This window comes from Diadema setosum, chromosome 22 (assembly GCF_964275005.1).
Source record: "Diadema setosum chromosome 22, eeDiaSeto1, whole genome shotgun sequence".
Lineage (NCBI taxonomy): Eukaryota > Metazoa > Echinodermata > Echinoidea > Diadematoida > Diadematidae > Diadema > Diadema setosum.
Window position 1 is genome coordinate 24,441,896 of NC_092706.1, and position 19,032 is coordinate 24,460,927.

At 38.2% G+C, this 19,032-nt stretch overlaps 1 protein-coding gene across 1 annotated transcript in view; it reads left to right on the forward strand.

Annotated features, from left to right (window-relative positions):
• The window catches only part of LOC140245224 (uncharacterized), a 116,455-nt gene that overhangs the window by 63,346 nt on the left and 34,077 nt on the right, over positions 1 to 19,032 (forward strand). Inside the window, exons 3-5 of the mRNA XM_072324811.1 lie at positions 798 to 883; positions 7,854 to 7,966; positions 14,697 to 14,834. Coding sequence (XP_072180912.1) covers positions 798 to 883; positions 7,854 to 7,966; positions 14,697 to 14,834 — 337 coding nt within the window. The remainder of the gene's footprint in view (positions 1 to 797; positions 884 to 7,853; positions 7,967 to 14,696; positions 14,835 to 19,032) is intronic.

Sequence of the window (19,032 nt, forward strand, 5' to 3'; positions counted from 1 at the left end):
TTTTCACGTGAACCGGAAAGGCGTTTAGATGACGTCACTCCAAACACGTTTAGAAACGCTGTTGCGTTTATGCTTCCCCGTCAAACGTGATTAGTCAGAAACACCGATCGTAAACGCACCTTTTTGTGCATTTTGGATCGGCGTTTTGGATCGGCGTTTTGAATCAGCATTTCTATCGAAGTGAGCATGAACGCAACAGCGTTTTGCACTAATCACGTTTCAAAACGCTGATTCTGGCCCGAAAGGGGAAGCATAAACACGTCCTTTGTTTTGGGATATCTCAGCCATTTCAAAATTGATTTTCATCAAATAATTTTGACTTCTTTTTAGAATTGTATGCTTTTTCAAATTTCATAAGTAGTTTCTTGTTATCCCACAAAAACAAAGCCAAACAAAACAAAGCAAAACAAAACATAACCAATTGTCAATCAGTTGCAAAAAAAAAAAACAAAAAACATAACCAAACCAAACCTGAAGCCCCATCTCACCGAAAACTATACCATCCCATTAGTAAGTGAATGGTTCATTCAGACACTGTTGTGAATGGGATATACTGAGGAGGGGTTGGTAGGGGTGCATGCACTGGTTGTTCAGTTTTCTGTTGATATAATTTACATCATCCGTACACAAGAATTGATAGACCTAATAGAATGCCTTTTTTTTCCCCCACAAGTTTCTGTGATCACAAAAACCAGCTAAGAAATTAAAATAGTTAGATTCAGTGTCATGATTATCTGACTATCACCTCTGTCATTACTTTCCACTGACAAACTTTCCTCTTTTTCTGATTCATTCAGGTATGCCAATTCTTCATTTGTAAGAACTGTCGAGCGAAGGCAGAAAACAAAGATGACACCATCTGCATTGCGTGCATCCAGCAACAGTAAGTCCTCTAGTCTCGCTCCAAGGCTGCTGGAGTTGTATACAACTTTTATGTTTGAAGTTTTAGCCATTATTGTTGCTGTTTTTTTTTTTTTACCTCAATGTCTCAAACAAAAACATGATGTATGTAAAGGCATGTCTCTCCCTTATTAATCTGTAAGAACTGTAGAGCAAGGACCAAGCAAAAAGATTAAATTGTTACACCTGTATGCATCAAAAGCACTCCAGTCATCTTGAGTCATGTAGGCTTGCTTCAAGGCTGTGAGTTGCACAGTGAATAAAGTCTTAAGTCATCAAAGCGAGGCTGCTGTTGGTTTTGTTTGTTTGTTTGTTTTTTTTTGTTTTTTCATCTCTCTGTAGCAAAAGTGGCATGCAATACGTGCAGCTTCTATACCTGTGAAAATAATATATGAAGAGTGCTGTTTAATAAACAAAAGTGACCTTACCTGCCCCATGCTGCGGTACAGCTTGATGTAAGAGGCTGGTGAGTCACTGTGACTAGTGTCAGCATTTATGATCATTAGTTATAATTTAGTCCCGAGTTCAGTTACCCGTGGCTGAATTTAGGCGCGAATGCATGCAGGTTCTTTACCAATCGAAACCTGTAGAGTGACGTGAAATATGAAAGATGACCTTACTAGGAATGGCGCCTTCGTGTCAAAGCAACCTGTATTAAGAGTGAGTCACCAGACCTCGCTTCAATTCACATCAGCTTTTGCTTTGCAATTTTATTTACAAATTCTTGTAGCAAAATGAATGCGTGACAATATGCTGAGTCTACATTTTGTAAGAGCAGCAAAACAAAACAAATAAAAACAAATTTAAGCAAATCAAGTCCACAAAGACAGCAACTACAGAAAGACAACAAACTTGCCTGGTCTAGTTTGAAGCCTTCTGGAGTGCTATGAAAACAGACTAAAGATTAACAGAATTAAGAATTTCTCCCATAATGAACAAATCTGCTGTTCAGCATTCAGTGTGCCACATTTATATCTTTATCGCACAGGGGGAAATTGTGAGCGTCTTTAACTCATGAATGTTGCATAGTCAAAAAGATCTCTCTTATGTATGTAAAGTCATTCTACAAATTACATGTATGATCTTGCCCCAGGCTAAAGAACCCAAGTGGTTGCTTTATAAATACACCCACTGCATATCAAGAGAACATAGTAAAGGCTTGTGTTGTATCTCTGTTTGAAGTTGTTGGCACACTTTATACAGAGGTTGTCATCAACAGACAGTTAAACAAATATTGTCACTGTGTGCACTGGTGATAATCCCCTATCATACCCACTATTAAAACTCTGGTTGTCTGGCAAGACCACAGTAGAACATGTTTGTTTCACTAATTGCTCTTGATACAGAACATGCATCCTGTAGCTTTAACCTGTTGAGGATGAGTCTCGAGTATATACTCGGACAGGTGTCTATGGGAAATGTGTGTTGTAGCAAAATCAGTCTGTCCTCAATGGGTAAAGGCTATTTAAAGTCATGTGCTACCTGTAAGGCCAAAGCTCCTTCATAAATAGGCTTTATGAGAAGTTAGTGTACAGTGCAGTTGTGTTCATTTTGTCAATTTAGCCAGAACCAATGCATCCTGTGCTATTGAGGCAGATAGCTCCTTTGTAGCACTATTTACCAGCAGGACAAACTTGTACTGTAAAAGTGGAAATTTTCGCGGTGTTGAAATTTTAGCCCATTTCGCGCAACCAGAAACTAACGTGAAAATAAAATCACGTGAATATTTTTAGCATGCCATATGTTCCAGTAGTTGATGTCTTGATTCCATGCAATTAAAAACATGTGAAACTCTTCTTACTGGGCTGAGCGCGAAAATATCCACTTTTACAGTATATATGCCAAACTTTACCGGGCTGTGTCCAAAAATCATTTCTACAGCTACATCCAACTATGGCTAGGAAAGTCAAATAATGATATTTGCTCATGAGCAGAAGCAATTCAAAGAATGGATTTGCGTATTTTGCCCTGTCATGCTTAGTCTTTTGCTCTTTTTTAAGTAGTTCTGGATGTTAAATTGTTACAAATCATTCATTTTACCTCATGTGCAGATGAACCACTACACAGAGATGCTTTTAATTTGTGACTGTGCATCACAAAGCCAACAAAGATGTGCACATACTAATTTTGTGTGAGGACTGAAAATAGGTGAAATGGGTCAACCTACCCAATTTGACTTTTTCATTTTTCTGAAAGAGCAAGTCTTATTCTACGTTATGCTGAAATTTGGGACCATAAGACGAACAGGAAAGTGTGTTTTAGCAGTTTTTCTCTGACACTTTTTTTTTTTTTAGAATAGTGTGATTTGGCAGGGCTCCACACTAACTTTTATTTTTGATGGCCCAAAGGCAAACATCTGACCTTTTTTGGTGGCCCGATCAGGCCACCAAATTCTTCATTTCTGAAATTTTGGTGGCCCGACGTGCGTTTTTGGTAGCCCTGGGCCACCGGGCCACCGTTAGTGTCGAGCCCTGGATTAGGTGTATCTTATAGTATCCTTTTCATTTCTTAAAAACCCTGTATACACTCTTCACTTTCAACTCCGATAACTTTAGAAAGAACAATATTACTGCTTTGAAAGTTCACATTAATCATGGACAAAATATGTTAATAGAGCATGCTTAATTTCAGCTTAATCTGATAATCCCTTCATTGTTGCTCCGCTGATTTACATGCTGTTTTTGTCCCATTCATCGCACAGCTAGCTTGGCTTGGTAAAAATTAAGCACTTGAATAGACCTTGTACTTCAGAGCCTCTTTTCTCAGTTCACACTTTTCTGGAGTGTGTGCTTTCTTACAATATTTAGGTAGGTTAGGAGCATCCATTTAAATTGAGTTATACATCATATTAATATTAATATCTGCTCTTTTAGAATATGCTCTTCACTAAAAATTCATGTCTGGCGACTTTTTGTTGGTTTGAGATGCAGGGTCACATTTGGTGCACACTTTGAATCTTTGCTTTAACTGTGCTAACCTGAGACCTTCAAAGAACATGCTCTCGTCAGTATTATGATGGACATACTTTCAATGACAAAAACAGAAACAAAAATCCCCTAGGATGAAATTGCTCCTGGCTTTGGGACTGCTGTGAGGGAACTAAAGAAAAAAACAGGAAAGAAAAATGTAAAAGGCAGAAAAAAATAGATGATGGAGTTGTTTTTTTGGTAAAAGAGATAGAGGAATTAAGGGATGCAGAAGACACATGGCTTCTTTTGCTGTAAATGACAAGTGTGGAAGCCATAGGGGGGAAAAATGTCAAAAACAAAGTGCATGCTCTTTTGAAGCACACATACAAGTGGCTAGAATTTGCAGCACTCCAGTTCGCACATTCGCTGACGCACTCTTGTTGTGCTACGGGTTGGAACGGTATGAAAACATGTGTGCGTTTGTGTGTGTGGGATGAGATTTCTGCCGCAGTAACCTTTTCCTGAACCCAGCCGAGCGTGGAGCTGGAGTTATCCCAAGACTCGAATGCTTCAGGGAGATGACGAAGGCAAGGCAAAATATCCATCTTGCGTGAAGGAGGGGGGGGGGGGGGAGATAGGTGAGATGATCCTATGGGACATGGGATACAGCGGAAACAAATATCCTTCAAGAAGAATGTGGTTAACACACTTTTACATGTATTGCATACCATTGTTGTGTGTTTCCTCTCATTATTTTTTTCTAATTTGAGGCAAACTTGAGTTAATCACCACAGCTTCAGGGTAATCACACTGGTGCTGTGATGAATTGGTACCCCTGTTTGGTGTTTGCTGCACAGCTCATGTCGGTTTACCTTTTCAACTTTCAGGTCTGCTATCCTAGGGGACATGTTTCAGAAAGGGGGGAAAAAGTTGCCAAACAGAATCAAATATATCTAGTTCTTTCTATATAGGCATCCCACACTGCTAGTGATGAAATTTAATCTAAAGGGGGTATCTCACTGAGCTGCTAATGTCTGCAAACGTAGGGAATTTTAGGTTGTGTAAAGGTTCATAAACACCTGCAATCAAGTTTGCGTTCTTGTAAACAGTTACAATTCAATTTGCAAACAGTTTTCATTGGCGCAAACAGTTTTTCTTGTCACAGATAAATTCGGAACACGTTTAAATAAAATCCACTTTTTTTTCCTACCGTGCTCAAACTGTCAAAATTTGCTTACAATATGTGAATTGTTATATATCTTACTGACAAAATGCAAATTGATAGGCTGATGAAGTATTTGTCTAACCTCGGGTATATCTAAGGGGATCAGATTGTTGGCACACCTTATACTTCTCCCACACTCCCAGTCCAGGAAGTGAGGAAGAATGTAAACACTCTGATGTCTAAATATGTATTGTGTTTGCGTAGAATATCTCTGTGTACTCAAGAGATGTCACACAAACACTTAAACACACATACAAAAAAAAAACCCATACCAGATATAAGATAAAAACAACTATTGGCCTTTCTGCCACATGTTCAATAATAAAGGATTATACACGTATCAATCCAAATTTCTTCAAAGATTCTGCGATATTCCCTTAACTTCTGGGCCTTGCGTACAAGTTCAGTTATTTGATTTTTTTTTTTTCATACCTCAAAATTAAAAGGAACTCTGACAGACTTGGAATGTCTTATGATATCTTCATTAGGCGTTTTCACATCAGCCCAATGTCTCCAAATAGCGCGCTATTTTCTGACTTGGGAAATTTTCCCGATAGCGAAATAGCGAGCTATTTGATAATGTGAACACAAATTACCGCGCTAATTGTATCGCTCTGATTGAGAAAATTTCTCGACTCCAACTCGGGATATTTCTGAAATAGCGGGATAGTAGCGCGCTATTTGATAATGTGAAAACGACTCGAGAAATTAGCGCGATGAATCCTATTATGCCTAGCGTGTGTGACCCGATCGATCGAGGCAAACTGCACACAAGTCATGAGGAATTTTTGAGAGGACACACACATTACTGATGCTGTTTGCACATACTCAGCTGTCGAATTAGCTATTTTAAAATTTTTAACTATTCGGGTTCCCCCCTCTTCGGGCTGATGTGAATAAGAAATGAAATAGCGCTCTAATTCGCAATTGCGGAAAATATTTCGAGCTAGGATTTTTATCGGGTGATGTGAAAACGCCTATTGTTTCCAGAAAGTGTCAGTCACAGTCCTCAAGATTTTTTTTTTAGATTTATGTTTTCTTTTTCATATTTCTTTGAGATAAATATTTTGTTAGTAGGGATCTATGAAAGTGCTGTATGTTCTGTTTTAATGATGTAACCTTGCTGAAATATTGAGCATTTATTGAGTGTCCATTGGAGTTCAACAGAAAGTAATATTGAATATGATAATATCATATTATGGTAAATGAGTTATGGATTTTTCCTTTTAAAACTAATTCTGTCCAGATTATTAAAGAGTGAGTGTGTTTTGATGACCTAAGGTTGACCAAAATGTTCACAAATGGGACATACTTTCCAGACATCAAGTCCAACCATTAGTTCATTGAAGCACACTTCTGGAATGCTAAAGGTTATACAAAACCCCGACCTTGCACTAACACCAGTCCCTCTCATCACCTTCTTTCCAGCCGTGCGTCGCTGCGGAAACGAGCGCATCACCTCTGCTTTCAGTGTAACAGCTTTCTGTCCTTGAACTTTAAAACAAAAACAAAAACACACAAAAAAGAAAAGACTGAACTTGTTTTCATGTGCAGAAAATGGATTTACAAGACAGAATTCTTTCGTCAGTTTCTAATGTCTGGATGTTGTCTATCCAAAGTCTTGGATTAAAATCTTAAGATCATAACTTAATAGGGGGATGTATGAGATACTGCTGAAATGTAGTATTCCTCTGTCTGTCTGCATTAACCCTTTACCACGCATGAGTTTTTCGTTACATCTGGCTAAAGTCGCTGTTGGAATCACTTCAGTTCCCATAAACATTTCCCATACACACCTGGCAGAGAATACTCGGGACTTGTCCTCAACGGGTTAAAAGTTGTTTTAACTGCTCTGAACAGTAGCAGGCATGTGCCTGGTGAGAAATGTATCCCTGGTTGTCCAGGGTGAAACTTCACAGTATCCACAATTGAAACCTCATAGGAGAACAGACAGACCGACAGACAGACAGACAGACACACACACACGCATACAGACACTAAGTGCAGTAGCATACATTGATTTCTCAATGAGGATGGCTGCGGGAGATTCAGGTGCGATAAAATCCTTGCAATCTAAGATACTGTATTGTAGCAGATGCTTTTGAAGGGGTTTTCCCTCTCTTGCCAGCTATCTGCATTTCCTATGTTCTTGAGTGACCCTGCATATCACACAACCCACTAAAATATGCATCCATGGATTTTCCCTAATGCCTGAAGAAAAATTTGAGTGCACTCGGCTGATTTGGAGTTTTGGGTGTTTTCTATCATATTCAAAGTTTCAAGGAATAAGGTTAATTCTAAGTAGTATTTCCCCCAATTTGTGTAGGTCATTTTTTTTTTTTGTGGTTTTCAAGTTGGTTATGCCCATGTTCCACTCATGAGATTTGTGTAAGTATTCATATAAATTCTACAAAAACCTGAAAAACAGCCAGGAGTAGCTTTGAGACATTTACACAACCCAGTTGGAGAGTAGTAGAATAATATTTCTGAGTGTACGAATCATTACCCTAAAATCTAGATACTGTACAAGCTGAAATTTTTGCGGTGATTTTATTTTCGCGAATTTCGCGAATCGCCTTTGAACTGCAAAAATAACAACACGCGAAAATAACAATGCGCAAATAGCTAAGTTCAGTTAGACCCTCGCAACCGCAAAATTAACAACACGCGAAAATGTCCTCCAAGTAGCAATTTGCAAAAATATCTGTATGCAAAAATTTCAGCTCGTACAGTAGTCTGGATAATCTGGAAATATATTCATGTACTTCTTCTTCCACAACATCACAATTGCAATTCTCCTACTTCTTTCCACTTTACAGAGAACTGCAAGTACGGGCATGTGAGTGGTTCTACGCCCAGATCCGAGCCAGGTACAAGAGATTTGGCAGTGCCAAAGTGGTCCGCTCCCTCTACAAGCGGGACCGAGACAGAGGTAAGTTAAAGGCATTGTTTGCCATTTGCAGATAAAACAAAAAACTGAGCTTTAGTACTTCAAAATAGTTATAAAATATGAGGTAGTGATAGAAACAACCAATGTAAAAATTTGAATCAGTATTTATAATTAACCTGTTGAGGATGGGCTGATTTTGCTACAACACACATTTCCCATGGACGCTTGCCCGAGTATACTCGTGCGTCCTCAACTGGTTATTTAGGCCTATTGTTCAATATACAAGTATATGATAAAATTGTTTCAAGAATAAATCATTCACAGTTAAGGTTTATTGAGAAAAATAGTGACATTTTCTCATATTTTAGGATTTATTGTGAAATCTTTGTATGGTAGGAGGTTTTGTGATACAACTGACCTACGGTTGTACACATATGCATCAAATGGATAATGCAAACATTTTTAAAATCAGTGCTATCAATGTTAAACAGTGCCTTTAGGTTTGAGAAAGAAGAGAGTATTGAGTTCCCAAGCATCTATTTGTATACTTTATTTTAGGGTTTTCAAACAAATAATAATTGTTTATTAGTGCAGTGGACAGAATATTTCATGAAATGGAAGATGAAAATAATGATCCAATCAATGAGGCACAACTTTGTTGAATGGATCAATGATTTGTTTGATTTTTGTTTGATAGATACTTTATTTTCTGCAAATCAACGTACATAAGTTACATAATCATGAGCATGTAGGAAATATACAAAGTAAATTCAACACAGAGTCGTTTGATTTGCGTAAACAACGATATACATAACTTACATAATCGTGAACATGTAGGAAATATACAAAGTAAATTTAACACAGAGTCGTTTGACTTGCACAAACAACGATATGAAAAAAAATTAATGATATAATATACAGTATGCATGTCTATGCAGCAGTGATTACAATAACAATTGTAGTTTAGAAACGATTATGCAGAAGGCCGCCATTATAAGCATTGCTTGAAAAGATGGCCGGCCCGAGGAAAAGATAGGGACATACTAGATTCGTAACAATACAAATTCTGCTGCGAAGATAGTAGGGGAAAATATACTATGATGTGTGATGGTGGTGAATGTGCATGCAGGTGCTTGAAAGTGCATAAGGGCAGATATGCAGGAATTTAGAATAATAAAATTGGTTTGCTGGAAGAGGGGACGATATGCGATGTTGCTATCGGGAGACCAATATTAGTCATATAAATTGTTTGTTTTTAGTTCATATTTGAGATATACTGTAATAAAATGTACTTCTTTAAGTTTGCTTTGAATGAAAACAAGGAGGCACACTGTTTCAACTCCTCATGAAGAGTGTTCCATGTATCCGGACCGTGATGTCTAATCGACTTTTGAGCAAGTAAAAGCTTTGGATTGCTTAAATGAAAATCATGGGAACGACGGGTAGGGTATGAGTTCATCTTTCTCCGAATGAAATTTTCTGTCCATTGTACAAATGAAAAACATTCATTATTTGTTTTATATAACACCAAAAAATAGTTCCTTGTCATTTGATGTTTAATGAATTTAGAAACAGGAAGAGAAAATGTGCGAAATCTGAGATCAAGAGAGTTCTGAGCATTGTACGCTAGCATGCTGTCCGTCAATGTGCTTGATCGCATGCACACTGCAAATGCAAGCATTTTACGTATGTAGTGTGATGGACTCTTGGCGTGCGTGCAAATGGAGCAAATCGCATGGATCCAAGATTGCATGGTACAACTAAATCGAGCCACAATTGCACGAATGATGACGTAATAGTAAAATGTGACTAATGATCAATATCAAACAACCAACAAAATGACAAGGATCTCAGGTGTTGTATAAATCATAATTATTGAGAAGGGAAGGACTGGGGTGGTGGGGAGGGGAAGGAAGGGGTAATCAAAAAGAAAATCAGAGAGGTTTCTGTAAAACGAGGAATGCATTTTGATTTTGCGAATTTCGCGAGGGCAAAATTAAAATGCATGTGAAAGTTCTTGTCTACACTTACGCATTGAGTGTTAGAGGCAACTCGCAAAAATTTCATGTCGCGAAAAAGGTCGTCAGCTCTAATTCGCGAAAATATCGTGTTTTACAGTATCAAAGACCTTCAGAGAATTGCTTGATTTTAGATAACTTCAAGACGCAGCAAAGTGCTATTTCTACTGTGGAGTCATCATGAGATACTTTTCTTAAAGGACAAGTTCACCTTCATAGACATGTGGGTTGAGTGAATGCAGCAACATTAGTAGAACACATCAGTGAGAGTTTGAGCAAAATCGGACAATCCGTTCAAAAGTTATGAATTTTTGAAGTTTCTGCTCAGTCACGACTGGATGACAAGACTACTATAGCTTGTGATGTCACATGAGTACAATGGAATAAAGAAAGTATAAAGAAAATTCAACATATTTTTACTTTTCTCGCGTAACAAAAGAACACTCGACTTCTCTCTTTCAGAAGGCAAGGGGAAAAATATTACCCTTAACATACGTCAGTAACAAGTCAGAGAAATGTGCACTTTATTCAAAAAGTAAAGTTTTGTGAAATTCTCTTTTTATTTTCCTTATATTGTTTTATGCATGTGACATCATACACTGTAGTAGTCTTTTCATCCAGCAGTGACTGCACAGATACTTTAAAAAAAAATCATAACTTTTGAACGGATTGTCCGATTTTCCCCAAACTTGCAGTGATGTCTTCTACAAGTATTGTTGTCTTCACTCAATCCGCATGTCTTTGAAGGTGGACTTGTCCTTTAACCCTTTTGTGTGCTTGAATATCATTTAGGAGGGAAAAAACCCTATAGCATTGTACATAATGAACTTGCCTCCCTGACAAAAATGAAAATGTACAAGTTTCCCCATATCCAATATCTGCTTTAGAGGTAGTAGAGTTTAGATTGTCACATTTCATAGCATTCATGTTTTCATCTTCCCTGTGAACGTAATCCATCCCCCTGTACACAACGTGAAGTCTAATATTTGTATAATAGTTATGATAAATTTGCCTGAATTGTTCATGTAAGCTACATTTCATATCCATGACTTAATCTTTTTATCCTGAGCTTAAACTCTTGTAGGTGCCAAGAGCATCATTTTGTGGAAGTTGGAATTTCATTAGCAGCATTTGGCCAATTTCTAGAGTAAATCGGAAGGAAAACTCCCTCCAGGTATCGTTTGCACATGTACGCCATCCACCAACGACACACTTGTCCCCTTGGGGAATTGGGCTGGCATATATTGGTGAGCTGCTGGAATACAATATGGCTCCTCCACACCCCCATTCCGCCCTACGGATATAAGAGCAAGCATCACTTAGCTAGTCTTAAATTTCAGACATTTACCAAAGCAAAATCTACAACTCCTACAACAAGCTTACTGAAAATGATGTTGTACAAAGCAGATTAACCAGAAAATCGTGGATGTGGTCCACACAGTAGTATATACTAATACAATGTCATTATATCATTATAGCATAAGGTGTGAATAAAGGCTCACAAAAAAAAACTTTCCCACAGGAAAACACTGACGTGGTCAACATGGTAGTGTATACTGATACAATGTCATTATATTATTATAGCATAAGGAGTGAATAAAGGCTCACAAAAAAAAAAAAAAACTTTCCCACAGACAAAAGGCAAATTCTGTGTGTCAAAAGGTAATGTAAATTTATACGTCTAAGGACTTTTAATGCATTGAGGAACAGTCCTGAGTATGTTTGGGCAGGTGTCTATGGGAAATGTATGTTGTACAGTCGCAAAATCAGCCCGTCCTCAATGGGTTAAAAGAAATTAGCAAATACATGCATGAGTGCACCTTGATTTCCAGTTCTCTTAAAGTATATTTCTCTTTCGTGGTATAATGTGAATGAAAAAGGAAGAAAGAAGAATGATTTCTCTTCACCATTGCATGTATTTGTGACCTGCTACAACAAAAGCATCTGAAGGTCGGGGGAAGACAATTTTCTGAAGATGGCATGAAATTGTTCCCTTACTCTTCTACTTTAACTTCATATATAACACAAGTCATAAAAGTACTCGCTTGCGGAGATATCGATGATTTTATTAGCACATGTCAAGTGGTTGTGGAAATCAGAGTTTTGAGAAAAACGCCTTCAAAGTTTTCCTTCCGACGCTATCATGATCAAGGGGAGGCGAAACAGTTTCACTGCTTGACAATAGAAGGTATGCTCGTAGCGATCTCCGCAATGTTCATTCAAGCTTAGCGCTAGCGGTCTATGCATGACCAATCAGTAATCAGGATGCCACACGCTGACCAATAAGATCACTCCCTCGTTGCTAGGGGCGGAGTCTACGTGTAGCTGCCGTGCTAAATCCAAATCTTCGGACACGATTCTGTTACGTTAAAAAACGGAAAATCATGGCCCAGAAAGACGCTAATTTTTTGCCTTTCGTTTAATCATTTAGCTTTGAAATTTCAGCAGATGATAGACAAAACATTAGACCACAAAATTATGCAAAAACAAAACCAGAAATCCGCTTGTTTTGACCAATTTTGATGATGTAACTTCAAACTTGATTTTCTCGGCTCAGCCATCAGCGACTTTAGGATCCTTTTGTTGTAGCGGGTCACATATAACAGAAACAGCTATAATACATGTATGGGACTGCATTCACGGAAATTACGTATATAAAGGCATTTTGCACGGAGAGTTCCATATCTGCAGTGGATGTGAAAGTGGTGTAGCGTAAAAGGTTAACAAGCAGGTAGCACTTAACATTTTACATGGATGAATTGTTGGATCCATTACTGGCACAGGGCCATCAAAAGCTGCATGTACATGACTTTATAGATGATGTTTGATATTTGGAGGAAAAGTAGGGGGGGGGGATAGAAAGGCAGCTCAGGAGTAGGGAAAAAGATGTGGAAGGATGAGAATGTCCTATTTTGATATTTGAATGAGGTTCATGCTTTGCAGTTTGCTTTGTCCTTATTAGTGTTTGTTACTTGAAGTGCAGGAGTTTGTAATATTTCCATTGAGTTCCACATTCAATGGCAAGTTTTGGAGATTGCTCTATGCTTTCAAGGATGCAGATACTGTATTTCCATGTGAAATACTTACAGTATCTCTGGCGTAATTCCTTTTTGTGTGTACATCCTTAAGGAAGAGTGTGTTTTTCCCATTTTTGTCTGTAGTGATGAGTTCTCACAGTGGGTCTGAATCCATTTTTGTGTGCATGCAAACAAAGCGTAATCTTCTTGTCCCTCTGGGCAGCCATTTCTGTCAAAGGGTCTGTAAATGGAGCCTATGATAAAGGTGACAAGCCAACATCACTTGACAGTGTACATCAGTGGCGTGCCTCAAACCTCCTTGGGCAGAGCCTAGAGTGAGATGGTGTGAGGATTGCTTTACTCTTGCCTCACCTCCACCTCAACATGGCATTGGCCATGCACACACACACACACACACACACACACACACATAGCTTGTAAATGTAACACATAGAAGGGATACATGGAGGGGAAGGGAGGGGGAGAGGATTGTTTGAGGGGATAGGTAGAGGGTGATTGAGCAGATAGCAGGGGTGTCCTACATCATCTAGAGGCAAGGGGAAAATCATCCAAAGCTACTCGTACATGTACTTCATTCAACATCTTCCATGGGACTGAGAATGTTCTATTTTGGTGCCACCCTTTCTCAAAAGCAGTGCATGGGCACATTAAGGATTATTGTATGTGTGAATATGTGGGGGGGGGGGGTAGGTGTTGGGCTCTGAATGAAGTCTGTCTCGCTGCACCTATTGGGGACGCCTTTCAGGGAGAAATCACAGGACAAAATCCAATCAGAAGTTGTCATGCTATTTGGGATTTCTTTTTCTTCTTCTTTTTCTTCTTTTTCTAGTTTGTTTTAGTTATGCAACTGTACAGCCCTTGTCATACTGTCGAGAAATATTGGTTTACATTTTGATGTGATTTTATTTGTTTTGTGCATTAACATATAAATATAAAATGTCAAATGATGTATATGTGCTATCGATACATGATTTTGACAAAGCGTATGAAGTGTAATCATTTTATTGATTGAGGACGAGTCCCGAGTATACTCGTGCAAGGGTCTAGGGGTAATGCTTGTTGTAGCAAAATCAGCCTGTCTTCAGTGGGTTAAAGATTGCTTTTAAAATCACAACCTGTACATTTGTAGAACAGATATAATTATTTTGTTATCTTAGAAAGATAAGTCACAAAATTGCAAGAGACAATCATCCTCAATAAGCAGTAGAATCAATGATGGCTCTGAAAACAAAGGATAATATATTTTAAATGCGGGCTAAATGGAGCCACAGATTTCATGATGCTTAAATTCATTCAACCTGTTAACTCATTGAGGACTGGCTAATTTTGCTACAACACGCATTTCCCATAGACCCCTGCCCGAGTATACTCGGGACTAGTCCTCAACAGGTTAAAGTTCAGTCCAGAGTATACTTGGACAGGTGTCCATGGGAAACACATGATATAACAAAAATCAGCTTGTTCTCAATTGGTTAAAGCAAGTGCCGGGATATGTTGTTTGGTGAGGAAAATTAGAGGTACATGTAAATGCACTTGTTTGTAATACAAACCAAAATGAGTGAAGAATCATTCTTGATACAAAAATCTGTGAGTTATAATGGATGAGAGGTAGATGACATAATTTATTATCTTCCTCTCTCTTTTTGCTTCTTCATCTACCTTCTTCTTCTTCTTCTTCTTCTTCTTCTTCTTCTTCTTCTTCCTCTTCTTTTCCAGGGAGTGGCTCTGAAGATGAGGACAGTCAGAACAGCGATTCCGGGGTGGACAGACAGCGCAGTCCCACTTCATTCGGCTCTGGGTTTGATCTCTCCTCCCTCATCCACGGCCCTCGTAGCGACCAGGAGACCAACACCGGTCAGTATGACATTTCACTTTCCACCCCCACTATTTCTTGCCTTGCCTCAGTCTGTGCATGTTCTTTTCTTTTCTCTCATCATTTCTTTTTTTTCATTTATGCAGATAAGATCTTCAGCAGAAAGTGCACTATTACAGTGCAAAGACATTTATGGATCTCAGCATCAACTGCAAGAGCATGCTCACTCTTGAGTACCTTAAGAGCATTTGCTCTTACAACATCAGTCAATGCTTACTGCAGAAAGCATTCAATTTCACACCCTTTGTAAAAATCACATTCTCTCACATCTTGCTTAACTTGCCTTCACTGATTTCTCTTCATTTTAACCCGTTCCTCCCGCAATTTTCTGAGAGCCTTCAGTGCTCCGAAAAGGGATTCGTTTTTCCCGTCAACAAAGAATAATGGACAAGTTGGTAATCATCCTGTGTGAATGCAGTCAAGCAGTGCATGTTTCCCCTTTCCACTGTCAACTGCATGTGCTGTCGAACAAAGCAAAATATTGATCACATGCGAGGTATGAATAAAGTGTGCCCTGATGGGCTTGCAAACTCTTTTGTTATACACGATACGGGCATCTGAATGGGGTCAGGGAAAGTCAAAATCTATTGCGCTCAGTCCTGATTGTTCATGTTCTCATTAGAATCTTATAGCTAAGCAATATGTTGGAAAAGTGTGAAGTAGATGAAAATGCAAGCAGTCTTCATACAAAAAAAGAAAGAAAAAAGAACAGATATTGATAGAAGAAATTCTAATCATTCGATCAAAGTCTTTTTTTTTTTCTGGTCAGCTTAACTCAAATAAACTTGAATTTAGACCATAAATGCAGACACTCCTGTCTACATTATAGGAAACTGGTATACCAGGTTCTCATAATATGAATACAATCGTGTAGCTGCCGCTGGTATACCATATTCTCATAGGGAATGGGTTGAGCCTATTTTGTGTTTTTCTTGGCTGTTTTATTCCTTATGCAATAATTTCTTCTCTGCAGTCAAAGTTCGTTCCATTTCATTTACTTGTTGGACTCAGTTTTCTTGTGTGTGTCTTTGAGTAAGCATTACAGGGGATCATGCTTGCATAAAAATAATGCATTATACATATGAAAGCACATAGTGTTGTTTTTAGCTTGTTTTATGTAAAAAAAAAGTTCATATTTGTTACAGCTGTTGAAGGCTAAAGCAGGATATATCTTGTGTTTGTTAAACCTCTGTTTTCATCTTTGTAGATACAGGCTTTCATCATCTTTGAAAAGGAAAACGAAAATACAAATTGACCTTCAAAGATAAGATCTAGAAATGACTCCTCCATCTGTTTCTTAATGTGGAAATAAGAATGCAACTTCGAACAAAATATTTGTTTCCCAGCCTTCGGGCATTTTATGTGACATTGATGACAGCATCTTCTCAAATGAGCAAAACATGTTGGAAGCCCAAGAGGAGGAATGGTTATGAATGTTTCTCCACATGTTTCCACAAACATGCCACTAAAAAAGGAACTTTTGTATTTTTTTTTTTTCAGATCCATTGTCATTCTGCAAATTGAAAGTGACGTGCGTCTGAAGGTCAATACTTCTGCCTGAAATCCCATCAATTTGCTTTTTTTAAAAAACAATTTTTGCCTGTTTGGAAAAATATATAATATTATATATTCATATATGTAATGTTTAGGTATGCAAAAAGAAATGGCTGAATATCACATTCTACACATTCTATATAGAGTAGCCTTGATATGAAAGAAAGGAAATGAAACATGACTAAACCAAGCTATCAAAAGGCACCCTTCACTCTATGCCTTTGTGAAGAATCATAATATTCAGAAATTCAGACGTTTCAGCAGAATGTGCCCTACGCTTCGTGATAGTGCCGATGAAGATGACAGTAAAATGTCCGTGACATTCATCAACCATTGATCAAACAAGTGCCCATATGTCTAGGACATTTGGCATTTTATGGTGCAAATGTCATTTCTAATGCACACTTTCAGGAAATCACCAGGAAATGATATGGAACTCTAAGTGCCTACCATAATATGGCAGTAAGCAGTTAAGAAATAGAACAGACACATGCAGAGATAGGAAGTGATAATGTTGCTTATGATCTAAATTTTGGCAACCAAATTTCTCACATATGCTTTTCAAATATCGGAAAAGCGTCATACAGAACCTAGATACCCATTACAACCTACTTATATGTCAGTGCATATCTTGGTCTTGTACATTTTGTTTGTTTGTTGTCGTTGTTTCTTTGCTAAGTTGTGAAGAACCTGACAAATAACATTCAGAAATGAACATGAAGAATTTACAAATTTGCGATAGTATGCTTTTGTTGCGTTTGTCCCTCAAACCAGAATTGGCAGCCCCATGGAAGAAATTTGCCGAGACGGATTTCATTTTTCTTTCGATAGTGATACCGTTGTTGTCTAGAGTAACCCCTCTTAGGACAGAAATCCTAACCAACTCTGACAGCTTTCACACTCCTTCTCCATCAACAAACTCTTATCTTTAATTACTGGTTTAGGTGGGTTCTTATAATTTGCTCGTGGAGAGAGACCCTGTGTGCCAACATAAGAGTTCAGAAACCTAAAGAGAAAGGATAGATTGGGATGGGGGAGAAAGGGAAGTCAAACAGAGAGAAAAAATAGCTATTAACCCATTGAGGCTGGACTGAGTTTGCTACAACATGCATTTCCCATCGACACTTGCCCGAGTATACTCATCCTCAATGGGTTAAAGGGATGGTACAGTATTGGTGGAGATGAAAATTGGGTTTTAACTTTTTTTGCAAGATACCAGGAAAACACTTATGAAATAGTAGAGAGCATACCATTTTAAGAGAAATTCAAAGTTTATTTAATAAAAATCGGGTTTGGAATAGCTGAAACATCCAAAAACAAAGTAAAACAAAATGATTGTAATAAAATGTGGGTCCCACACTTTATTAGGATTGCTCTGTTTTGGATATCTTGGCCTTTTAAAAACCAATTTTCATCAAATAAACATTAAATCCCTCTTGGAATTACATGCTCTTTCATATTTCATAAGAGGTTTCTCACTATCTCACCAAAAAATGATAAAAACCTGATATTAATGCTCATCCCAAACTATACGATCCCTTTAAGGTGAGATAACAATTTTTGTTTTATTAGCCTAGTGATTTTAACAGAAAAGCAAATGCAAAGTGTTCTTTGTTAGAGTTTCTACACATAATTGTAGTTTCTGTGCTACTGACATGTTTAATTATAGAAGACTCACATTGGAAGCATTGGTACCAATTCAAGTTGAAGTTGCAGTTGGTGTTTATGTGGGCAAAAACTGTTTTTTAAGATGCAGATGAGTTCAAGCAGAGTTTTATGTATATCATATCACCTTTAACCCATTGAGGATGGACTGATTTTGTTTTAACACACATTTCTCACAGACACCTGCCCGAGTATTCTCGGGACTCGTCTTCAATGACTTGACCCGTTGAGGACAAGTTTCGAGTATACTCGTGCAGGTTACTATGGGAAGTGCATGTTATAGCAAAATCAGGCAGTCCTCAACGGGATAAACCACCCCTCTCCATGAATTTTCACACATTCACACACAGGACACCTACTGCACGTACGCATGTGTACAGTAAAAGTGTGAACTTTACATTTGGGGGCTGGGTTGGGAAGGGCCCATTGATTTGTACATCCCTTGATTGGATTACTGGTTCCCCTTAGCAGATGGGCTGGCTGTAGGGGTCTGTGCTACATCCTCTCAATGACATCAATTTCACAGGATACATGTTTGAAATCAATAGGTCAAGAGACCAGAATGAGGGGCAGTGGTGTTCATGGGTGGGCATTTCGTATCCTGCCGTGTATATTAAAAGTATAATTATGTCACCTTTATGTGCGTCGGCGTGTTTGTGAGTTTTTGCGCATGTTAGCATCACAGAGTGTGCATTTGTGTGTGTGTGTGTGTGTGTGTGTGTGTGAGTGTGTGGTTTTCTTTCTTAGGTCACAATGTGTAGGTGTGTGCTTGCACATAAAATGTATACTCAATCTTGATAGTCTCTATTATGTGTATGTGTCACAACACATTATGTACATACACCTTGTAAGTGTGTGATATATCTGCCACAGTGTGTGTGTGTGTGCATTTGGATGTGTGCATCACAGTACCTTGCATTTATTTGTGTGTGACAGGGTGAACCAGTTTGTGTGGGGAAG